This window comes from Malus sylvestris, chromosome 7, assembly GCF_916048215.2.
Source record: "Malus sylvestris chromosome 7, drMalSylv7.2, whole genome shotgun sequence".
Taxonomy (NCBI): Eukaryota; Viridiplantae; Streptophyta; class Magnoliopsida; order Rosales; family Rosaceae; genus Malus; species Malus sylvestris.
In genome coordinates, this window is record NC_062266.1 from 8,014,054 (window position 1) to 8,037,538 (window position 23,485).

Below are 23,485 nucleotides of genomic sequence, written 5' to 3' on the forward strand. Positions count from 1 at the left end.
ATTTTGCATTTTATTATTTTTTTCAATAAATTGTAAGAGATTTGTTGTAGACTTAAATGAACACACATTATAATCTTGTTCTCTATGTTTTCACTATGTTACACTTCATAATACATATTTTAAGTATAAACTAACACTTATTTACAAAAAAAATAATAGATTTACACAAATCCACCTAGTTCACCTAGGCGCTAGGCCCCAGCCCGCCGCCCAACCAATGCCTAGCATCTTTTAGAACATTGGTATGTATATATTGTATATTAAATATGTATCATTGTATTATTATTCTATATGAATTTAAAAAATTAAGTTTTATTTATAATATACTATAGGTAAAGAATGAGATTAAAAAAATTATAAAACACATAAAATAAAAGTATCAAGTAATTTAAAATACCAAACACATTAAAAAATCATAATAATTAATTTACAATTGCGAAAAATAAAAAAAAATATGCAAAGGTTCGTGATCAACATCCTCTATTCTATGAGTATGGGTACATCGTAGTTTGAATTTTAAAACCATAAAATCCTCATGAATAGTATTTTTAAGGGAGTTCAAAATAAGTAAAATTCATAATCATTAATGTACAAGTCAAAAAAATGTTAAAACATATATAAACGTGCAAGGTTCCTCAACCTTGAAATACAACTCCTTTCATTTTGCATATCCTTGAACATTTGGTATTTTATAGTTATGTACTAATGTTTTTACATTAGGCCCTTACTCTGGAGTATATATTACCTAAAAGACAAATGTTTTTTATTTTATTTTTTAAATTTTTTATGTTTTGGAGTAATATTTATGTGACAATGTGGTATGCATATACTGATTTAGTATTATGTTTTTCATTTTTATTCTTTATTGATTTAAAATAAGTTTTTTTACCGGGTAATGGGTCGGGTCTATTACCTGATAATATTAACGGGTCGATTTCGGATCGAGTCATATTACCCGTTTACTTTAACAGATGTTACACGACACGACCTGTTAAGATATTGGGTATAACACGAAAAACACGACACGAATGCTAGGTCTAAGTTTACATATCTTAGGAAAATTCTTGGGGTAAAGTCAGTAAGCCAATTAGAAGGGAGTGTTAGAGTTAAATAGCTTACTAAGCTCTCTTTTCGAAATTTTGTCCTTTTTTCTTCCGAGTTTCAGTTTGTAAGATGCCAAGAGTATCTCTTAGATTCATTCCTAGCTTATGGCTTACATGCCAATGGCGTAGCCACACCAAAGGCTATAGTGAACTATAGCCTAGGGAGGATTTGTAGCAATATGTATATATACTTTAGTGTATAGTCTATATAATAGACAAAAAAATGAGTAAGAAGAATTATTTTTAATGAAACTAGCCCAGTGAGTATTTATTACAACTAAAAATATAAAAATTACTACGAAAATTGTGATGTCATTTTGTTCAAGATTATTCTGCTTCGAGATAGTGGGGTTTATATTAGTTTCAACCAACTTTTTTAAGATTGTCTTTACTTTTACTTTAAGTGTTTTACTTTGTGCTAGTTGTGTGGTTGTAATTGAGATATCAAGTTTTCTATCTTCTTCTTGTGTTTAAATATAAATATATGTGAAATTTTGTGATTCATTGTAACTTTGTTAGTTTGCAATTGTGAAGCTTATTGAGTTCCTGCCAGACAAACTTTAAGTATACAAATACAGAAGTTAAACTTAAATTTTTGCATACAATACGTATGTAGCACAAAAAAAAAAAAAAAAACCGATTTGATTTTAGGGTAATTTTTTGTGTAGTCAAACTTGGATTTGAGAGGATTTTAAAAGACTTTAAAATCCTAGTGTAGTCAATTAAAAGATTTTAAAGGATTTTAGAATCCATTAAAATCTAGGTGTAGTCAATTAAAAGATTTTAAAGGATTTTAAAATCCATCCAAATCTAAGTGTATTCAAATTTTGGAGGATTTCTATAAGTTGTGGATTTTAAAGGATTTCTAAGGATTTCTATATGTAATCAAGGCTAAAAAGAATCCAACCTCACCCCCTAGGATTTCAAATCCTTCCATCACAATCCACCAAAATCTACAAACTATCCATTCAAATCCATATGAATTTTGTAGGAATCTTTAATCCTCTTAAATCCTATCAAATCTATCACTTTTAAAATCCTTTAAAATCTTAGTTTGACTACACCCTCCTTAGCTAGCCCATCCAAATAATCTTTTTTTGGCTCTGTCCTTGTTACGTGCCATTGAATCTCCATGTGTCATAATCTCATGGTATCTTGTATTAGGTTTGGATCTGTGCAAACATTCTCTTACATCAAGGAATGTAGCTGTTTCTGTTATGATGACAAGTATAGAAATGAAACATTGACTTTCTACTTCAACCTTCATCTTCTTCATTTCATTTCTATTTCCAGAAGTAAAAACTGATTCAAAATTAGTTTTACACAACATTAACACGGCTGAGAAAGATTATCGCCTGCTTGAATGATCCAAGGATCACTCCTGTCTCCATAGAAATCAAAGATACAGGGAACAGAGGTACAACCTAGAGAACAGATCCTGTTCAAGTACGTTAGAAAGAATTAATATTCACATTTGACCCTTTCACCTGTCATATTCTGGCTCTTGGTCAATCGGTTCACGCTGCTTCCTTGAATTTCCTAACAACGGAAATTGTTTACGAATCTTGCTTCCAACGCCGCACCACCCCAACCCAGCTAGCTGCTCCAAGATTCATTTTTTTAGCTACTCCATAATTAATTAAGGAGAAGTAACAAGGAAGAAGTCCTGACAGTGAAAGTTTTCCTTCTTACACTCAGTTAATATTAAAGGGAAGTAACAAGGAAGATGTCTTAAGTCATAATTTTTCTTATGAATTATTATTTTTTTAAATGAAAAGGTCGCCTTATTCAAAACCTCAATCCAATTGTGAAATCTCTTCTCATTCACTTCTTTTGGGGTTTCAGGTACTAAAAAACAAGGCTCTTCCTGTGAAATTATTTATTGACTTTCTTTGGTATTTAAAGTTTACTAACTCAATACCAAAATATATAAATGATAAGTTTACAAACTATCTCATCTCTCACTTCACTCACTTTGAAACTGGACCGACAGAAAGAAAGAAGCAGCAAGCTTTGAGAAAATACTCTGAAATATTGGAAGATTTTACAACTCTTATTGCTGGAATGGGATATACGGAACGTACATGCACGTATCTCTATTATAGAGATTTTACAAGACAACTTAAAACATAGCATTGAATGTTATCAGAGTAAAAGTCAAGTATAGCTGATGTTGTTTAAAAAACAAGGCAGCTATAGAAAGTTAAAAAAACATGCTAGCTGAAATGATGGTTATGCCGCCAACTATTCCACCAATATGTAACTATTGGCATTTATTTTGCTTTGAACTTCTAACACGCCCCCTCAAATCAAAATGCCTTCATGCCTAGCATTTCACGCAACAACTTGAATGGCTCAATTGGTAGTGGCTTTGTGAAGATATCAGCCACTTGTTCCTTGGTGTGACAATTGATAAGCTCAATTGTCTTTTGCTTCACATGGTTCCTAAAAAAATGGAACCTGGTATCGATGTGCTTGCTCCTTCCATGTTGAACATGATTCTTTGTAAGCTTGATTGCTGATTTGTTATCCACATGAATCACAGTCAATTCCACTTGTGGATGACACATTGACTTCTATAGATTTCTTAACTAAATTGCCTCACACACAGTTGTGGCCGTAGCTACGTCCTCGGCTTCACACGATGACAAAGCAACAATTGATTGCTTCTTTGAAATCTATGAGAAAACTGTTGATTCTAGAAAAAACACGTAGCTAGTTGTGCTTTTCCTTTCATCTTGGTCACCTCCCCAATCACTCACTACTACAAAAGAGCCTTATTGTGTCGGTGGGTGGTGTAGCTTTTATACAACATAATGGCAGATAAGACATCTGACACCCATTTAATATGGTGTTGGAGTTACTGTCGGTTATAACCGACATAAACTGTTAATGTCGCTTATAACCGACATTGATTTTAATATTTTTAATACTGGTGTCACATTAAAAAAAAAATGTGTCGCTTTAACCGACATAACGTTAGCGTCGGTTAAAAGACAACTGGTGTTGCTTATGGCCGACACTAATGATAGTTTTTAAATATTTTCAAAGATAGTGTCGGTTGTAGCCAACATAGGTTTTAATTTTTATTAAAAATTTTGAAACCCGGTGTCGGTTGTAACCGACATAATGTTAGTGTTGGTTAAAAGAAATATTTTCAAAGCCGGTGTCGGTTGTAGCTGATACAGATTTTAATTTTTTAAAATATTTTGAAAACAATGTCGGTTGTAGGCGACGATTGGTGGCCTTTATATACCCTCCCCGTGTTTTCTCTTCCTCATTGGAGGCATATGTTGATTAGACACAATCTTAATGTTATACATATCTTTTAAAAAATTTATCTATCGACCATTTTAGTTAAAGTGTTTTCTCTTTCCCACTTCAGTTGCAACACTCGGGGAACGTATTTCAAGAAAAGGTATCCAGTCTTGTGATTGTAAGGTACCTTAGGCTTCCAATGAGGCTTTTGTACACGGTTGAGTTTACAAACTCACCTTCTTCTTCCTTGGACAACTTCAATCTAGTTGCAACTGAAGTGTTGACAACATTGCACTTGTCCTTATTGAACTTCTGCAACATGTCTCTCATGTACTTTTGTTGAGAGATGTAGATACCATCACTTTCTTGCTTCACCTCTATTCCAACAATTTTAACCCTATATAAGCGAAACGATGCTACGGTGCTAAACCAAACAATGATTAATTGAGGAATTTGAGTTAGTGATGCACATGGAGTTTCAATCAACGAAGCCAATAGCCATCATCTGTCTGTCCGTAGTGACCTTGTTTAGCCTTCTAGGTCTCTTGTTTGCTGAAAATATTGTTGTTGAAGATGTTCATGTGGGTGTGATTCTTGACATGGGGTCAATGGAAGGGCAGATTATTCTCAGTTGCATTTCTACGGCCCTGTCTGATTTTTACCAGCTGCATAAAAACTACACCACAAGGCTACTTCCACGAACCAAGGATTCCAAAGGAAAACCTCTACATGCTCTATCAGCTGGTGAGTCGCATATATCTTTTCTTTTTAAGTTTATGGCTTATGGCTTACATGCCATTGAATCTCCATGTGCCATAATCTCATGGTATCTTGTATTTGGATCTATGCAAACATTCTCTTACATCAAGGAATGTAGCCGTTTCTATTAAGATGATGACAAGTAAAGAAATGAAACATTGACTTTCTTCTTCAACCTTCATCATCATCATTTCATTTCTATTTCCAGAAGTAAAAACTGATTCAAAATTAGTTTTACACAACATTAACATGGCTGAGAAAGATATTGTCGACTGCTTGAATGGTCCAAGGATCACTGCTGTCTCCTTAGAAATCAAAGATACAGGTAGCAGAGGTACAACCTAGAGAACAGATCCTGTTCAAGTACGTTAGAAAGAATTAGTATTCACATTTGACCCTTTCACTTGTCATGTTCTGGCTCTTGGTCAATCTGTCCATGCTGCTTCCTTGAATTTCCTAACAACTGAAATTATTTAGGAATCTTGCTTCCAACGCCGCACCACCCCAACCCAGCTAGCTACTCCCAGATTCATTTTTTTAGCTACTCCATAATTAATTAAAGAGAAGTAACAAGGAAGAAGTCGACAGTAGTAGTTTTCCTTCTTATACTCATTTAATATTAAAGGGAAGTAACAAGGAAGATGTCTTAAGTCATAATTTTTCTTATGATTTTTATTTTAAATGAAAAGGTCGTCTTATTCAAAACCTCAATCCAATTATGAAATCTGGAGAAAAAAAAAAAATTGGGTTTCGGGTACTAAAAAAAAAGGCTCTACGTGAACATTTTCCTTCTTATATTCATTGAACATTTTCCTTCTTATATTCAATTGTCACACACACACATACCGAAATTTGAAATTATTTATTGACTTTAACCCTATATAAGCGAAACGATGCTGCGGTGCTAAACCATACAAGAGAAGTATTGATTAATTGAGTAATTTGAGTTAGTCATGCACATGGAGTTTCAATCAAAGAAGCAAATAGCCATCATCTTTCTGTCCGTAGTGACCTTGTTTAGCCTTCTAGGTCTATTGTTTGCCCAAAATATTGTTGTTGAAGATGTTCATGTGGGTGTGATTCTTGACATGGGGTCAAGGGAAGGGCAGATTATTCTCAGTTGCATTTCTACGGCCCTGTCTGATTTTTACCAGCTGCATAAAAACTACACCACAAGGCTGCTTCTACGAACCAAGGATTCCAAAGGAAAACCTCTACATGCTCTATCAGCTGGTGAGTTACACATATCTTTTCTTTTTAAGTTTTTATGGCAGCTACGTACCATTAAATAATTAGCTTTATAGATAGTGGTATGCAGTTGTACTTGGTAATTATGTAACTTGGTGCAAGTTTGATCCCCACCAATTTTTTTCTTTCCTAACAATTTACTATTTAACGCACTAACTTCATCGCTCTATGAAAAAATAGTAACTATAAGAAGCTATCATGAAATCTCATATATGTTGTTTCTCTAATCCCCTTGATCTCTTCGCTACGAACAAAAAAAGTTCTGACCCAAAAAAGAAAAAACCAGTAGAATATTTGTTCTCCTTAGTCAACAAAGGGATCATACTTGGGATTGTAATTGGAGATTTAGGACAAAATATGTAGAAGACTATATTTTGGGGAGGTCCAATTTTTATGCAAGAGAAAGAATATCCAAAAGAAATGTTTACAACGACAGTCAACTCCAATTAAATAGCCTAACACTCTTCAAAGTTGATCCGTCTACAAGGAGAAATTTTTAGTTGTGACGAAAACATAAATAGTACACCACGTGTTTTAATAGGAATTGTGGGAAATTTTATTTTTTAAGTTATTAACTTTTTAGCACACATATTCCACCATTTCTTTAGTGACACTTGGTGTACCACCCCATGTACCCGGTTACACTAAAAAATCTCTCGAAGGTGATCTCTAGACTGCACGTGGGTTGGCTTCCCCCAAAGTAGTAAGTCTGGTTCTGGCGGGCTGCTATCTTTAAAAGGAAAACTAATGAAAAGGGCTTGAAAACTTTGAGTTTTAATGATAAGGACAAAATAAAGGGTAAAGTGAATAGTACCAGGATTGACTTTTTAGTGTTAAAATGTGGTTTTTCGTTAAAATGAACAGTACCGGGTGCTTTTCATTAAAGTTCCCATCTTTAAAACGTCTAATGTACTATTTTGCCTTATCCTTTACTCGCTTATATCTTTTTCGTTAAAATTCCGTTTTGTGAACAATATTCGTCTATGCATTTGTGGAAATGAGCCTATTTGGAAAGTCCACGAATGACCCGAAAAGATCTACAGATTTTTAATGGCTAATTACGAAAAATAAAACTTTGTAACTAACTAAAATTTTAAAATTTAACGAAAATAAAATACATTCACGTAAATGCAAAATACGAAAAAATTAATAGTGAAATATGGGACGGGATTTCACATCCTTCCTCTCATATAAAGGTTTCATCCTCGAAATTTTCATAACACTTACACATACCCAAAGGTCTTCCTCTCTCTAATGTAAAGATACGAGAACCTAATACCTAAGCTCTAATACCACTAAAAGTTGTTACTCGCCCGATCCCGAGATATGTTCAAGATCGACATGTGACATCTTAAATTACCTATCCAACTCATGCCTCGCTTCCGAGACACGACCAAAACCAACCCAATGGTTCATATCGTAGTAAATTTTCTTTTATTTCATTGCTGCATCTAACCTCTGTGCATTGCCTACATACCCTAAGATGGGATTAAGCCTTTGTAGTTCACTTTTTGATAAACTCCTTCGTTTCTCATGACATTCCTGGCATAAAAATTTAAGGTTCTAGACAACTGATGTAAGTGATGCACCAATACATCATTCCATCTTCACATACCTCACAATGAGTTATAGCAGTGGCGAAGCCAGGATTTCTCGGGGGGAGGGGCGAACTTAAAAGAATGCAAGGTTAAAGAAAAATGGCAACAACTAAATCTTTTTATATAGTAATGTCTTCCATAATTAATCAATACAAACAAATTACAATTGTTGCCGACGAGGTTTCAGGTCATGAAAATGTCGCAGAAATTCATGAGCCTGTGAGAGTGAGTGTGCGAGTAAATGGCGGCTCGGCTGGAGTGAGCCTGTGAGATGGCTCCGTTCCGTTCCGTTCGTTGGCTACTAGGTTTGGGGGGGGGGGGGGGAGCCAGTTCGAAGCAAAAATTCACTTTGTCATTTAAACTAATAGGTGAATAAATAAATTGATGTGAAACTTGTCATTTAAAAATGGAAAATGTTCCTCGTCGGATCATTTTTCGAGGATTCTGAGGATTTCGTGACCGTGATCGTTCATCGTATATCATGCAGTAAAAAATCATTTAAAATTTAAAATTAAATATAAATAGTAACTAGCTAAAATTGATCGCACGATATGCGATGAATGATCACGATCACGGAATTTTCAGGATCCCTAAAAAAGGATAGGTTCTTTTGAAAAAATTCGAATAAAGACATAAAAGTGATGATTTGGTGCTTTGCGTTATAGTCGATAATTACTCTACCATGCCCTAAGCTTACTCCATGTATGCATTTATGTCAAGGACAAGAGTGGTATCTTACCACCCTACTTGTCTACCAATTTCCAAATCGATGGTGGCACACGAGGACACAACCTAATGACTCGCACCATCCAATAACAACTTTCCACGTAGGATCCGCACTCCCTAAACCGGCATTTCCCAGTCACCCGTCCTATCCACCAGCTCCACGTCACCACCGTCCATCACCAAAGCCCTTCTGCTTACCTATCAAAGCAGTCACACCACAGTCCAGCTTACGCACTCTGACAGTGCCATATAAATACATACTTTTCCCGGAAAATCTTTGAAAATGCCAACCAAAACAGAAAATTAGGATTTTTCGTCACTTTTTTGGGAAAATCTCGATTAAATTTTTGTATCACTCGAAAATTGAAAATCTCAGTGATTTGAATTTCTGCTCAGATTAAAACAAAACAGAAAGGTTCTTCTCTGCTGCTGTGCAGCAGAACCAGTTCGAAGGAAGAGAGACAGGGAGCGGAGCTGTGGAGGGGCTGGGTTTTCCGGCGGGAGGGGAGGGGCTAAACCAGCGCTAGGGCTGTGTTTTTCGGTGAGGGGAGTGGCGGCCGCCACTCCTCGCCCTCACGTGGCTTCGCCACTGAGTTATAGGGTTTTAGACCAACTTAACATAACCAATAGAAAGTGAGATTTCATACCAACTAAACAAAATCCAAACATAGCAGAGTTTCAGACCAACTCAATGAAAGTCGTATGGAGATAGGGTTCCAGACCATTCAACGAAATCGATAGAGAAATGGATTCATGACCACTCAACATAATCAAACAAGATAAGGTTCCAGACCACTCAATGGAATTGATAGATAAAAGCGATTCAGGACCACTTAACAGAATTCAACGAAGACAAGGTTCCAAACCACTCAACGAAATCAATAAGGATAAGGATTCCATACCACTTAATAGAATCCAACGAAGATAGGATTCCTGACCACTCAATGGAATCCAAGGAATATATGGTTCCATACGACATAACAGAATCGATAGATAAAGAGATTTAGGACCTCTCCATGAAATATAACGAAGGCATGGTTCATGACCACTCAGCGAAACCGATAAGGAAAGGGATTCTGGAACACTTAAGGAAATCCAACAAAGATACAATTCTGGACCAACTCAATGGAACCCAGACAGAGCACAGTTTATGAACCACTCAACGGAAACAAACAGAATCATAGGAACCTGTTTTAAAACAACTTAAGGGAACCTGACATGATTCGAGTTTGGTGTCATGACTTCCCATAATAATGGGTTGATGATCCTCTACTAGCCATTTCGTTTCACAAACATTTCAAATATGCATAGCAAAACACATTTCATAAAATAAATCGATGACTAAATTCCAAAGCAACAATCTAGCAGAAAACACATTTTATAAATCCACGCCATATCCAATAAGAATGCTAGCATGAAAATTTTCAGGGTAATAACCATACCACATATACTAAAGTCACTGGCATACACGTAGAAGCCCAATAACCTCGTGAATTCTGGTAAGCCGTCACTTACATGCAAACTGAGGTTCACATCCCCATGATGGCTTGCTAATCAAAGTAGGTCCAGTAGGCTTTATCGGGTCTTTAGTAATCTAGTTTTGGTATTTAAGAACGATTCAGGACACTTTAACTAAAAGTCAACCCTCGTTCAATGTGATCAATGGTAGGGTTAACAACCTTACGTAATCCCCTCAAGAAGATCCATAAATTTGATTTCGATCCACAAGTTCCTAAGGTACCACAATACTTCACAATAGCATACCTCAATTCCATAATGATCCCATGGTCAAATCTTTGCTAGCTCCAAAATTCGAGTGGCAATTAATGGAAAAATTGGGTATTTGGGCCCACCCACCGGGCGCTGCAACCATGCGCTCAACAAAACAAATATGGAGAAGGATTCTGAATCACTCAACGGAATCCAATGAAGATAGGATCTTAGAAAACTCAACACAATCGAATAGAGAAAGGGATTTCGGACTACTCAACGAAATCTATAAGGAAAGAAATTTCGACCATTCAACGGAAATGATAGGAAAGAGATTCCAAGACCACTCAATGGAATCCAATGAAGATAGGGTTTCAGACCACTCAACGGAAATGATAAGGAAATGGATTCTAGATTACACAACAAAATCCTACAAAGATAGGGTTCCAGACCAATTAACAGAACCCATATAGACCACACGGTTTCAGACTACTTAACGAAACCGAACAAAAATTCTAGGATCCTAGTATAAAACAAATCAAGAGAACTAGATACGATACGAGTTCGGTGTCACAACTCCCCATAGCAATGAGTTAACAATAACCTACCCGCCCTCTCGTTTAACAAACATATCAAATATGCATACCTAAACACATTTCATAAAATAAATTGATGACTAAATTTAAAAGAAACAATTTAGCAGAAAACACTTTTTATAATCCATTCATATCCACTAAGTATAATAGCATGAGAATTTTCAGGTAATAACCATACCGCATATATTAAAGTCACTCACATATAGAAGCACAATAAACATGAACCTGATAAGGTTTCACCTACATGCAAACCGAGATGTATATCCCTCAGGATGGCATACTAATCAAAGTAAGCCAACTAGGATCTATCGGGTCTATGATAATGATAATTTCAATATTTAAGAACTAAGACATTTTGACCAAAAGTCAACTCTAGGTGAATGTGGTCAACAATAAAGTCAACAACCCTACGGAATCCAACCCAAAATATCCACATATTGGATTTTTGATCCACAAGTTCCTAAGGTCAACACAATACATCTACAATAACATACTTCAATTCCATAATGATCCAACCGTCTGATCTTCGCCACCTACAAAAGTTGAGTGGCGGTCAATTGCGAAACTAGGTTTACAAGATCGAATTTCGCCAAACGGATGTGAAAAAAAAAAATTTAGGGCATCAAAATTAGCTAACTAGAAAAAAGTGGTTTATCGGACTCATGCATCGCCGTCGCCGCACTGCTGAACGCGGTGGCCTGTGGCAACGACTCGCTGGAATATAGCCAATACCAAAGTTGACTCAAATATGTTAAAATAAAGCTCTTGAAGAGTACAACAATTTTCCTACCTTCGTTGGAGTGCGAGTCTGGCCGAAATGAGTCAAAATTGTTAGTGTTTAAGTGTTTTTAGCTGAAATAAAACATTTCAGTTTACGTGTTTTAATTATAGCCTTTGGATTACATTCCAAATGGATGCTCTAGATTAAGTGAGAATTAATGATATAGAGTGACAACTGTAGCTATCTCATAGGATAGATGAAATGAATGGTTGTGATGTATTTTCTCTGATATGAGAGAGAAATGTGCTAATGCTCTGTAATCTGAGTGCTTTCGGTAATGTCCATTCGATTGCCAGAAAGAAGAGAAATGAAACTTCTTGTTCACTCATCTTTGTGAATACTCTCTGCAACTCCTTGTTTTCTTTTATACAAGAAAGCTCCCAAAACAGCATCAAATCTATAAACTAACATGGCCTCAGAGCCAGGTTGCATCCTCTGCAACTGGGCGTGAATCTGTGAAGCTCACAGTGAAGAGCTCGAACTGACCGTTGAGTTCTCACTGAAGAAAACGCGGAGAAGAAAGTGTAGTGATCTTAGATCTCGTCTCACATGGCTGGATCGAGTGGAGCTGATCTTCGTGCACCGGTTTTCAATGGTGAAAACTTTGATTTCTGGCAGATTCGGATGAAGACAATATTCCGATCGCACGAACTATGGGATATCGTCGAAAATGGTGTCGAAACTTCGACGAAGAAGGATGAAGAACTTACTGTAGCTGAAAGCAAGTTATTGAAGGAGAATATAGTCAGAGATGCGAAGGCACTTGGAATCATTCAAGGCGCGGTTTCGGATCAGATCTTTCCGAGAATCGCAATCCAAGAGACTGCAAATGCTGCTTGGAATGTGCTGAAACAAGAATTTGTGGGAGATAAACAGGTACGGGCTGTGAAACTCCAAGGCTTACGCCGGGATTTTGAATATACTAGAATGGGTGAAAATGAAGCTTTCTCTGCATATCTAGTTAGGTTATTTGATTTGATTAGTCAAATGAGAAGCTATGGTGAGGAGATAAGTAATCAGAGAATCGTTCAAAAGTTGCTAATAAGTTTACCTAGGTCCTATGATAGTATTGCTTCTGTGATTGAAAATACTAAGGATCTAGATATTGTTGATGTTCAAGATGTGGTAGCTATTCTCAAAGGTTATGAGCAAAGAATTGATCGGCATGATGAATCTCATACTGAGAAAGCATTTGTTAGTCTCAGTATTGCTTCAAAACAGAATAAATACAATGGGAATCAAGGGTTCAAACCACAGAAGAATTGGAAGTCTAAATGGAAGAAAGGAGATCATAGACCTGCAAATCAAACTGGAAAAGTTGCAGGTACTTCTGAAGGAGCTAAGAATCCCTGTATTCATTGTGATAAATTGCATTTTGGTGAATGTTGGTTCAAAGATAAACCAAGGTGTCATAGTTGTCATAAGTTGGGGCATATTGCAAGAGATTGCCGAGTCAAGAAGGAGAAGACTAATCAACATGTGAATTTTGTTAATCAAGTCAATGATACTCCTACCATGTTCTATGTCTGCAATAATGTTAATGTGAAGAAAAATGAAGATATATGGTATGTAGACAGTGGTTGTAGTAACCATATGACTGGAAGGGAGGAGTTACTGATTGACATTGATAGAAATATGACTGCTAAGGTAGAGATGGGTACAGGACAGCTCATTGAAGTCACAGGGAAAGGAAGTTTAGTAGTTGATACCAAAATGGGAAGGAGATATATCAAAGAAGTGATGTTAATTCCAGGGTTAAAAGAAAATTTGCTCAGTGTAGGGCAAATGATGGAACACGGTTACTTTCTTGTGTTTAGAGGTACAACTGCAGAGATATATGATGATAGTTCAATGTCTAATCTGATAGCTAGAATACCAATGAAGGGAAATAGAAGTTTTCCTTTGAGACTTATACCTGAGATGCAGGTTGCTCTAAAGACTAGTGTGTTTCAGTCTTCTAAAATCTGGCATAGGAGGTTAGGACATTTGAATTTGAGCAGTTTGAAACAACTCAAAGAGCATGATATGGTGTTGGGTTTGCCGGATCTTGAAATGACAAATGAGATATGTGAAGGGTGTGCTTTTGGGAAGCATTGCAGAGATGCATTTCCAAAGGAAGCATCATGGAGGGCCACACAACCTCTTGAACTCATTCACTCTGACATTTGTGGACCCATGCAGATTTCTACAAAGGCTGGAAATAAGTATTTTCTCACCTTCATAGATGACTGCACTCGGATGTGTTGGGTTTACTTCTTAAGGAACAAGTCAGAGGTGTTTAGTGTATTCAAGAAATTCAAGCTCACAGTTGAATTGCAAAGTGGATATAAATTGAAGAAGTTGAGAAGTGACAGAGGAGGAGAATATGTATCTGTTGAATTCAGGGAATTTTGTGAAGAAATGGGCATGGAAAGACAGTTTACAGTGGGATACACACCTCAGCAGAATGGAGTAGCTGAGAGGAAGAATAGAACCATAGTTGAGATGTCAAAGTGTATGATGATTGAAAAGGGTGTCCCATTTGAATTCTGGGCAGAAGCTGTTAATACATCAGTGTATATTTTGAACAGATGTCCTACCAAGTCTCTTGATAAGAAGACTCCTTTCGAGGCATATAGTGGAAGAAAACCAGGGATTAAACACTTAAAGATTTTTGGTTCTGTGTGTTATGCATACATTCCAAGACAGGTTAGACAGAAATTGGATGAAACAAGTACTAAATGCATATTTTTGGGATATGGCACATGTGAGAAAGGGTATAGACTCTATGATCCTATCTCAAAGAAAATAATTGTGTCAAGAGATGTAATAGTCAATGAAAATGCTTGCTGGGATTGGGAGTCACAATCTGAGAAAATCATCAGTGTATCCATACCTGGAAAGAAATTGTGTGAACATAATGTGGAAGGAAATTCAAGTGATAAGAGTGATGAAAATGATGAATTCTTAGCATCTTCATCTGAAGCAAATGAGTCAATTGAAAATGATTCAAGACTGGTGCAAATGCAGAGTAACACAGGTCCTCAAGACTATGATCATACTCCTTTGAAGTTCAAAAGTTTGACAGAAATATATGCAAAATGCAATCTGTGCATTATTGAGCCTGAGAACTTTGAGGAAGCAGTAAAAGATGAATCATGGCAGAAGGCAATGGAAGCAGAAATAGGCATGATAGAGAAGAATTGCACCTGGGAACTTGTTGATAGACCATTTGATAAGCCGGTTGTGGGTGTCAAGTGGATCTATAAAACAAAATTGAACCTAGATGGGTCTATACAGAAGAATAAGGCAAGGTTAGTGGCTAAGGGATACTCTCAAAAGCCTGGAATCGATTTCAATGAGACATTTGCTCCTGTGGCAAGGCTTGACACTATTAGAACTTTAATTGGGCTTGCTGCACATAAAGGATGGAAGCTTTTCCAACTTGATGTGAAGTCTGCATTTCTGAATGGAGTTCTAAATGAGGAAGTATATGTAGACCAACCACTTGGCTTTGTGATTAGAGGCAAGGAAGACAAGGTTTACAAGCTCAAGAAAGCTTTGTATGGGTTGAAACAGGCACCAAGGGCCTGGTACAAAGAAATTGATTCTCATTTCTGCAACTCTGGTTTTCACAGAAGTCCAAGTGAAGCAACTCTCTACATCAAAGCAACTGAGGCAGGAATACTTATTGTTTCTCTGTATGTAGATGACATCATATACACAGGAAGTTCAGCTGCATTGATGAATGAGTTTAAAACAGAAATGATGGGAAAGTATGAAATGTCTGATTTGGGACTATTGCATCATTTCTTGGGGCTTGGAGTCATTCAAACTGAGAGTTGTATTTTTCTGCATCAAAAGAAATATGCAAGGACTCTGTTGGAGAAATTCGGATTGAAAGAATGCAAACCTGTTGCAACTCCACTTGCAACAAATGAAAGATTAAGCAAAGAAGATGGAAGTGAAATAGCTGATGAAAGTCTTTACAGGCAGATAGTTGGTAGTTTGTTATATTTAACAGCTACAAGACCTGATATCATGTTTGCTGCAAGTCTACTTGCTCGGTTCATGCATAATCCAACCAGGAAACATATGGGAACTGCAAAGAGAGTGCTAAGATATATTCAAGGCACACTGGACTATGGAATTGCATATGAAAAAGGCAAGGATGCTGTGCTTATTGGATATTGTGATAGTGATTGGGCAGGAAGTGAAGATGACATGAAGAGCACCTCCGGATATGCTTTTAGTTTTGGTTCTGGAGCATTTTCTTGGGCCTCAATCAAACAAAGCAGTGTAGCTTTGTCCACTGCAGAGGCAGAGTATGTTAGTGCTGCAGAGGCAACTGCACAAGCCATCTGGTTAAGGTTTGTCTTATCAGATTTTGGAGAGGAACAAGTGGAACCTACTCAAATTCTATGCGATAACACTTCAGCTATTGCAATCTCTAAGAATCCAGTGGCTCATCATAAGACAAGACACATAAACAGAAGATTTCATTTCATCCGAGATGCACTGCAAAATGGTGAAGTTGATCTGATTTACTGCAAAACTGAAGAACAAGTTGCAGATATCTTTACAAAAGCATTGGCAAGAGATAGATTTGAGTATTTGAGGAAGGCTTTAGGAGTGATTTCAGCTAAACACTTAGAAGGGAGTGTTAGTGTTTAAGTGTTTTTAGCTGAAATAAAACATTTCAGTTTACCTGTTTTAATTATAGCCTTTGGATTACATTCCAAATGGATGCTCTAGATTAAGTGAGAATTAATGATATAGAGTGACAACTGTAGCTATCTCATAGGATAGATGAAATGAATGGTTGTGATGTATTTTCTCTGATATGAGAGAGAAATGTGCTAATGCTCTGTAATGTGAGTGCTTTCGGTAATGTCCATTCGATTGCCAGAAAGAAGAGAAATGAAACTTCTTGTTCACTCATCTTTGTGAATACTCTCTGCAACTCCTTGTTTTCTTTTATACAAGAAAGCTCCCAAAACAGCATCAAATCTATAAACTAACAAAAATTAGCCAAGAAGATGTCGGATCCGAGAATGGATGCACCCTCAACGTGGTCTCATCAGAGCTCGAATGTCCAAACCAAAGCTTGGTTTGTAATGAGGTTGCAGTGAGTCTTAGTGGTTGTGGTTGGCGTCGAGGTGAACGAAGGAGGTAGATCCCCGTCAAAAAGTTGAGCCTTGATCTGTCGAGAGCGGTCACTAAACGAAGAAAATATTGGGTGAAAAATGATCCTTGGGATGAGGGGAGTTAACCCAAGTGGAGGTCAATACGATTTGCCCAGAAAACATTAGAATCGACCTCTGAAATTTTGCAGGAAAATGGAATGGTCGTCGGGAAGGGGCAACTAGTCAACTTGCGGGTTATCTTTCCCCAAAATAGTAAGGCTGGTTTTGAGTTGCTATTTATAGTGTCTGATTTACTATTTTGCCCTTCCTTTTGCTCGTTTATTTCTCCTTTGTTAAAACTCCGTTCCACAAACGATTTTAGCCTACATGTGCGTTGATAAAGCTCTATCAGCAAAGTCCACGAATGATCCCAAAGGGTGTACGAATTTCTTTTACGGCTAATTACGAGAAATTAAACTTTATAAGTAACAAAAATTCTAAAATTTATTGAAAGAAAAATAAATTCGTGTAAATCCAAAATACAAAAATTTAAATAGTGAAAATCAGGGGATGAGATTTCACATATAAAGGCGACATACATAGTTTGGGCGTACGGGATATAACAACACTAAAGGTTGGGCCATGTATATGTTTGGAGGAGATGTGGCCGAGAAAGGAGGCTTTGAATTTCGGCATGGTAGTGTAGTATTGATAAAGTGGTCGAGTCCTAGACGAAGTAAGACTGTTTGAGGATCATGAATGGTTTCTAATAAGATTTGAATTATTTGTTTGAGGGTCAAGATGGATTTCTGGATTAAGTATGAATTGACCACATACTAAGACTAGGTTCAGAATTCTAGTTCGAGTCGAAGAAGGTTAGACTTGATGGTGACGGAGTACGCAAAACCATTTCACACCCTTTTGTGAAAACTAACTGTTTCACTAACCGCTAGCTTAGATTTTGAATGGGTAAACGAGTTTGGGTTGGCAGTCGACGGACAATGACCGAATAGATAGATGGGATTTTCCTAAAGCAATCAGTGAAGACCACCGACTGAATAGACAGGACTGAAGTCTGAGGAGTCTCGACTAACTAGATAGACGGGGATTCTCCCAAGTCTACGACTGACTATTATCTCAAGTCTCAGGTAGTGAAGAGTCTTTAATTCTTTCATCGAAAGAGTGACTTCACCATCCTTCTTGACGAAGTGAAATGGCCTATAATTGGTTACTCCTAGGTTACATTTAGAGTACGACTCATTGACGGCCAAACCACTTTTACGATTAAGACACTCATCTTTTTCAAGTATCTTTGTCCGTATGGTTTGATACTAATTCGACAGACCTATATTTATCAAATATGGTTGAGGCTGCCGAACCTGATGCAGAAGATTCAGAACTTCATAGCGATTTGCATCATCTTTAGGTTCTAGAATACAAGGCCGAGAGTATTCATTCCTTGGTCGAAGTCGCTTGATTCATAATTCAACAACACATTTCACCGCATCACCAATCAAGATTATTTGCCCCGTCGAGCTGGGCAGGGAATTGGCACGCTCGCATTAGTATATTCAAGGCACCAAAGGAAATAATTAGCTCTTAGTACTTCGGCATCCGAGCCATGGCCTCCTAGCCATGTAGGCTATTTAATTTTTATGACCAACACAAGTCCAAACCTTTCCAACCTGCAGTACAAGAGATCAATAGTCTTTACTTCCTATTTCTAAAAACCCATTAGGCTAATAAACGAACATTACAAGTCAACTCTTGTCTAATTGTCTAGGAAATTACCAATCTAAATTTAGAACTTTAGTACCACCACAGGCGGTGTACAGGTGTACAGAAAAAAAATTCTTGATTTGCGTATAGAACAAATAACCTAATACAACCAGTTACAGTAATTACATGAAACCAATGATTACAAGGTCAACTCCAGTTAATTAGTCTAACTAACAGCTATCTTAACAGGTTATCTTGCCAGGTAGTTGAATTAGTACGTAGTAGGTACAATTATTTATCATTAAATACTTTTTTTTTTACTCTACGCACAATCCTCAACAATTGCAGCTCTTAATCTTTTGGATAACATCAAAGTGGAAGCAATAATTGGTGCACAAACAAGAATCGAAGCAAACCTACTGGCAGAATTAGCAGAAGAAGTTAAAGTCCCTATAATGTCTCTTTCTGAACCGAGTCATTCTCCACCTAGAAAATATCCCTTCTTCGTCGAGATCACACAGGATGAAACTTTTCAAGCTGCGGGAATAAGTGCCCTCATTGAAGCTTTCAGATGGAGGGATGTTATCCTTTTATATGAGAACTTAAATTATGGGAGGGATATCATTCCCTCTTTGATCCATTCCTTACAAGAGGCAAATGTTAATGTTGCATATAAAAGTTGCATTTCTGCCTCCTCGACAAATGAACAGATCAGCGAGGAGCTCCGCAACATCATGAAGTTGAGGACTACGGTATTTGTGGTGCATATGTCACACTTGCTCGTTCCTCGCTTTCTCCTAACTGTGAAAGAGTTAGGAATGATGAGTGAAGGGTATGCTTGGATTATGACATCAACTAGCCTTAGTTTCTTGCATTCCTCCACGGACTCATCTGTGGTTGAGTCAATGGAAGGGCTGTTGGGTTTTAAGTCTTATATTCCAGCATCAACCCGCCTCCACAAACTTACTTCAAGGTTGAGGAGGAAGTTATACACGGAAGATCAAAATATGGAAGTAGGTGAGTTAAGTCCAGATGAAATTTGGGCATATGATGCAACTTGGGCTCTAGCAGAAGCAGTAGAGAGGACAAGGACAAAATATTCTACAAGACTATTGAACCTAATGGATTCGAATAATATTACCAAACAGGGCCTTATTCTTCTTCGGGAGATATTGCATACTAGGTTTACAGGTTTAGGTGGAGAAATTCAATATCCAAATGGGAAGCTAATTTCAAGTGCATTTGAGGTTGTAAATGTGATAGGAAAAGGGGAGAGAAGGGTTGGATTTTGGCCTTGTTACAAGACATTCCACCAAATTAATAACAGAAGAAATTTACTTTCTGCTAACGATCTGAAGACAATCATATGGCCTGGAGGGTCATCAACCTTCGTGAAGGGTTCCAAGCTGCAATTGAGTACTGAAATAAAACTAAGAGTTGGTGTTCCACCAAATAGTGGGTTCAAGGAATTTGTGCGTGTGGACCATGATTTTCAAACCAATAGAACATACTTCTCAGGGTTCTGTATAGACGTATTTGAAGCTGCAGTTAGAGGATTGCCGTATAAAGTACATTATGAGTTTATTTCATTTCAAAATGCCGGTGGATATATGGCCGGGACATACAATGATCTTGTCTACCAGGTTTATCTTCAGGTATATATGGTTACTTGGAAATTAACTGTAAAAAACATAATCTAAAAAATCTATTCAATTTTAATATGAGTGTTGCTATTTGGATTCCACTTGCAAAGTGATGTGTAAACGTGATACAAATAACATTATTCAAAACACTTTCTTCAAAAAATGTGTGGTTGGTAACCGAAAAGATCTATGTTTAAATTATTAATTATTTGGTATTTCTTTTCAGTTTTTAGTCGAGAACTATTTGATCTTTCATTGTGAGTTACTTTTGATTACTTATGAAATTTCTAATTAAATTATTTTGTCTTTGTGGTTGGGGGCTGTGTGGACTGGTACACCAGAATTACGATGCTGTTGTGGGAGATACGACAATCATATCGAACAGATCTCAGTATGTTGATTTTACAATACCATACACTGACTTAGGCGTGGGAATACTAATAAAAAACGAAAAGAAAGACATGTGGATTTTTTTGAAACCTCTTTCAGGAGACCTTTGGATAACAAGTGCCTGTTTTTTCATCTTAACCGGTTTGGTTGTGTGGGTAATCGAGCGTCCAGTCAACCAAGAATTCCAAGGCACGCCATTGCAGCAAATTGGAACAATATTTTGGTTCTCCTTCTCAACCCTTGTGTTTGCTCATAGTAAGTGCTCTATAATCTCATCACTTATCCGGTTAATATTATACAACTTTTACTTCAGCTAATGAAGAAATGCTGAACTCATAAATAAATATATATATATATATATATATATATATATATATATATTAAGATCTTTATTGTTAATTCATACAGGGGAGAAGATACTAAGCAACTTGGCAAAGTTTGTAGTGATCATATGGGTGTTTGTTGTGCTTATACTGACTTCCAGTTACACTGCAACATTAGCATCAATGATGACTGTCAAACAAATACAGTTAAACTCGGGGAACTATTTAGGTTACCAATCATTCACCCCTCAAGTTATAGAGAACCCCTCGAGGTTCAAAAGCATTACATTATATGGTTCAATTGAAGAATATGCTGATGCTTTATCAAGAGGAAGTAAGCATGGTGGTGTTTCTGCTATCGTTGACGAGATTCCATACATCAAGGCCTTCCTTGCAAAGTATTCCGCTGGCTACTCAATGATTAAGACCGAGTCTACAACCAATGGTTTCGGCTTTGTTAGTAACCTCGCTCCCTAATTGACATGCATTAATTTAATATGCACTAAAATTAGCGAAGAAGCATGATATTTTTTAGCTTGAAGATGTATTTCTACTCGATAATTAACGTGAAATCAGAATTTTAATAAACTATACAACAAACTTTCAATAAACTTTTTTTTAGGCCAGATAGCAGAAATTTATTATAAGCTGATTAATTCGTGTTCATGTTTTGTATCAGGTCTTCCCAAAAGGTTCGCAATTGGTCCATGACATATCAAGGCAAATTGAAATTCTAAGAGAAGAAGGAAAACTATTAAAAATGGAACAAACTTGGCTTAGTAAAAGACCTCTTACATATGACGACTCGAATACTAATGATCCCAATGCTCTGAACTTCAGCACCTTTCGCGGTTTATTCCTCGTTAGTGGGGTTGCTTCAGCTTTTGCTCTTTCCTTATTCACTATTTTCTCACTCAATGAAAAATGGCATGTCCTGGAGAAATGCAAATGTCGGAACCTGGTTCGAGAAAAGCTGCAGTTTGTAAGGAAGTTCTTGTCTAACAAAGTTTCTAGTCATAATGGAGAAAACTAGTATTGCATGCGATGCTAGCTATAAACTATTTGTAGCAACTAGTGGAGTGAATTCAAATACATTGTTGTATTAACTTACTAATTGACCAATTAGGGTTTCAGAGCTCTTATGAATTTTTGAATGGAATGTATGTATTTTTCTTTATTTTCATTTTAGTTTTATTAACTTACTAGGTGACCTAAATAAGCTTATCTTGCTCATCAATCTTGCTACATCCTGAAAAAAGATGGATGATGTTAACATTAAAAATCTGAAAGAAAGCAGCAGCCACAACTTAATAAGTTATACAAGAATCAAATATGGCACATAGATCATTAATAAGCATGGATAGCAAGAAATATGCAGAGTGTATGAGTGAATGTATGTATATATTGTTAGTGTGTAAATTGTGATCTGATGTGGTAGTTGTATTTCTAGCTTATATTGCTAGGATGTTTGGCTAAATTGGTTGTATGCTTTCTTATCTAAGTCTCTTAGTTCTTAAGTAAGTGAGTGTACATGTGTCTTCATCTCATAGGGTGTAAGATGGATGGCTAGGATTACTTGGATGTAATTTTGAATACTGCCAAAAGATTGGAAGTGTAACTGTTATGTGTAGAGAGATGTTTCTCTCTCACAGTGTAAGCAATCAAACAGTGCGTGTGTGAAGAATTGCAGAGTCATATTCTCTGCTCTCATTCATTCCTTCTCTCTCACTCTAGTCATTGCAGCATATCCTCCATTGTTGTACTACATTTTCTTCTAATTCTAACATGGCCTCAGAGCCTTGTTGGGTCTGAATCTCTGGGCGTCGATTCTGTGAGAGATAGTGAGCAAGTGTTTGCAACACATCGTTGCAAAGAAAATAGTAGAGAGAGGTGTGATCTGAGTCTAACATGGCTGGATCTGGTGGAGGGGAGCTTCGAGCTCCGGTGTTCAACGGAGAAAACTTCGATTTCTGGCAGATTCGAATGAAAACAATCTTCCGATCTCACGAGTTATGGAATATTGTTGAAAAAAGTTTTACCACTTCAGCGAAAGGGGAAGGAGACCTCACTGAGGTGGAAACGAAGTTGCGGAGTGAAAATCTGGTCAAGGATGCAAGGGCTCTTGGAATCATTCAGGGAGCCGTATCGGATCAAATTTTTCCACGCATTGCAACTTTGGAAACTGCGAAAGAAGCTTGGGATATTCTGAAGCAAGAGTATGTAGGGGACAAACAGGTACGATCTGTGAAATTACAAGGTATGCGTCGTGATTTTGAATATACCCGTATGAGTGAAAGTGAATCTCTAGCTGCATATTTAGCTAGGTTGTTTGATCTGATAAATCAGATGCGAAGCTATGGAGAAGATCTTAGTAATCAGAGAATTGTGCAAAAGCTATTGATCAGTTTACCCAAAACATATGATAGCATTGCTTCTGTTATAGAAAATACTAAAGATATTGATGTAATTGATGCACAAGATGTGGTTGCCATATTGAAAGGGTTTGAACTGAGATTAATCAGACAT

The 23,485-nt window shown here is 36.8% G+C and overlaps 1 protein-coding gene across 1 annotated transcript; it reads left to right on the forward strand.

Moving 5' to 3' along the window:
• Window positions 1-4,823: 4,823 nt before the first annotated feature.
• Window positions 4,824-22,033, forward strand: LOC126628824 (glutamate receptor 1.4-like). The gene is made up of 6 exons (XM_050298664.1): window positions 4,824-5,105; window positions 6,150-6,353; window positions 18,952-20,258; window positions 20,588-20,891; window positions 21,045-21,415; window positions 21,639-22,033. Exons 1-6 carry the CDS (start codon window positions 4,826-4,828, stop codon window positions 21,990-21,992), a joined length of 2,820 nt encoding a protein of 939 aa, XP_050154621.1. The 5' UTR covers window positions 4,824-4,825; the 3' UTR covers window positions 21,993-22,033.
• The last annotated feature ends 1,452 nt before the right edge of the window (window positions 22,034-23,485 follow it).